The sequence below is a fragment of the Aplysia californica genome, unplaced genomic scaffold (genome assembly GCF_000002075.1).
Source record: "Aplysia californica isolate F4 #8 unplaced genomic scaffold, AplCal3.0 scaffold00105, whole genome shotgun sequence".
NCBI classification, from domain to species: domain Eukaryota; kingdom Metazoa; phylum Mollusca; class Gastropoda; order Aplysiida; family Aplysiidae; genus Aplysia; species Aplysia californica.
Genome location: NW_004797375.1, coordinates 686208 through 688143, shown reverse-complemented (window position 1 = coordinate 688143; position 1936 = coordinate 686208). Strand labels below are relative to the sequence as shown.

At 44.5% G+C, this 1936-nt stretch overlaps 1 protein-coding gene across 1 annotated transcript in view; it reads left to right on the top strand.

Annotated features, from left to right (window-relative positions):
* The window catches only part of LOC101854858 (CD109 antigen), a gene marked incomplete at both ends in the record, with an annotated part of 54662 nt that overhangs the window by 22446 nt on the left and 30280 nt on the right, over window positions 1-1936 (top strand). The window contains 2 exon segments of the mRNA XM_013080914.1: window positions 136-306; window positions 1698-1755. Of these exon segments, the coding sequence (XP_012936368.1) occupies window positions 136-306; window positions 1698-1755 (229 nt within the window).

The window sequence follows — 1936 nt, the reverse complement described above, 5'->3', positions numbered from 1 at the left end:
AGAGAGAGAGAGAGAGAGAGAGAGAGAGCCCCAGTGGGATGTACGTGGGAATGGAGTGGGTTTAGAAGCTAAGGGCGGGTTAGTGAACTTGCGTTTATTCATGGATGCGCGTCCGTTTGTCTGTTTTTTGTCCAGGTGTACTCGGAGCTGAAGGCCTACGACACCATCAAGGACAACGAACAGAATGACGTCATCCCGATCCTAGGCGGAGGAATCAGGCCAGCTGGGCCTATCCGCCGAAAGAGAAGTATCTGGTGGCCGTTCCCGATATCTTACGGAGGAAGTGATGCAACCAAAATTTTCCAGGTTAGGGCCTAGTTATACTTTACATGTCTGCCTGCTTGTCTGTACAAATTGGCATGCATAAAATAATTCTGTCTGTCTGTCTGTCTGTCTGTCTGTCTGTCTGTCTGTCTGTCTGTCTGTCTGTCTGTCTGTCTGTCTGTCTGTCTGTCTGTCTATCTGTCTACTTGAAGGTCAATGACCATATTTACCCTCTTGATGTGGCCTACCACTTGTCAATATAATGATTTCCCCAACCTTGATTTTCTCCACTAATTCATCGTTTCATTTCACCCTTTTCCTGCTAGTGAGTCTTTCATCTCTTCCTTTGCGCTCTTTGTAATTTTTGTGGCCAATCCATTTTCGTTCTTTCTTTTGTTCGTCGTTTGTTATTTTTGTTGTTTTTTCAAACATTCTTTCTGTAGACCCACTCCCTCCCCTCATTCACTCACTCACTCCCTCCATCCCTCTCTCGCCCAGTCATTCACCCCGTCCTTCACTCACTCACTCACTCACTCACTCACTCAGTCACTCACTCACTCACTCACTCACTCACTCACTCACTCACTCACTCACTCACTCACTCACTCACTCACTCACTCACTCACTCACTCACTCACTCACTCACTCACTCACTCACTCACTCGCTCACCCACTCAGCCGTACACTCACTATCTCTTTAATAATTGATTTTATCCTCATCAAAATCTAGTCACTCAAACATTTATTTACCCGCTCCCTAAATTATTCACTCTTTCTCACTTTTTCACTCCTTCACTCTCTAATCAGCCACTCACTTACTCGCTCACTTACTTTCTCTCGTGTGGATTCAGTAAATTGATTTAGCAATAAATGACTATGCAATCCTCCCTCTATTATTTACTTGGCGTCGGTGGCGTAGTGGTTAGGCTCTCGGACTCGCAACCGTAAGGTCGTGGGTTCGAATCCCGTCAGGGGCCCGACGCTGTGTCCTTGGGAAAGGCACTTTACACGAATTTTCCTCACTTCACCCAGGTGGGAATGGGTACCCGGCTACAGACAGCGAAAGATCTTGTCAGTGTGTTAGTGTTTGAGCGCTTAATCGGCTGCTTGCACTGTATGCTTCTCGGGAAGCTGAGAATGTTTCGGAGTGTTCTATGGTCTGCTGGGGTAATAATATAGTGTAAAGCGCTTAGAGCCTGCTGTTGAGCGGGGATATGCGCTATACAAATGCTATCTATTATTATTATTATTATTACTTCCTTAGTTCATTCACTGTGTGCCAATATGCTTTTACTCATTCGCTGTCTTTCACGCTCACGTTCTTCCTTTCTCACTTTCTTTTTTGTTCCAAAGCTTATTTGCTGAAGTGTTTCTTTGTTCACGCTTTCGTTCAATCTTTCATTTTGACCGTACTTTGTGTATTCCGTGATCAGAACGCTGGTGTCGTGGTCATCACTGACGCCCTTTTGTACCAGCACCGGGAACCAATCCGTACGTATTTGGTACCATCATCATCATCATCATCATCATCATCATCATCATCATCATCATCATCATATCATCATCATATCATCATCTACGTTGATTGGTCAAATAAGTCCTCTTGAACTCCTGGTCAAGGAAAAAGGATGAATAATGTAAAAGCTTAATGCAAATAAGAGACATGGCAGAA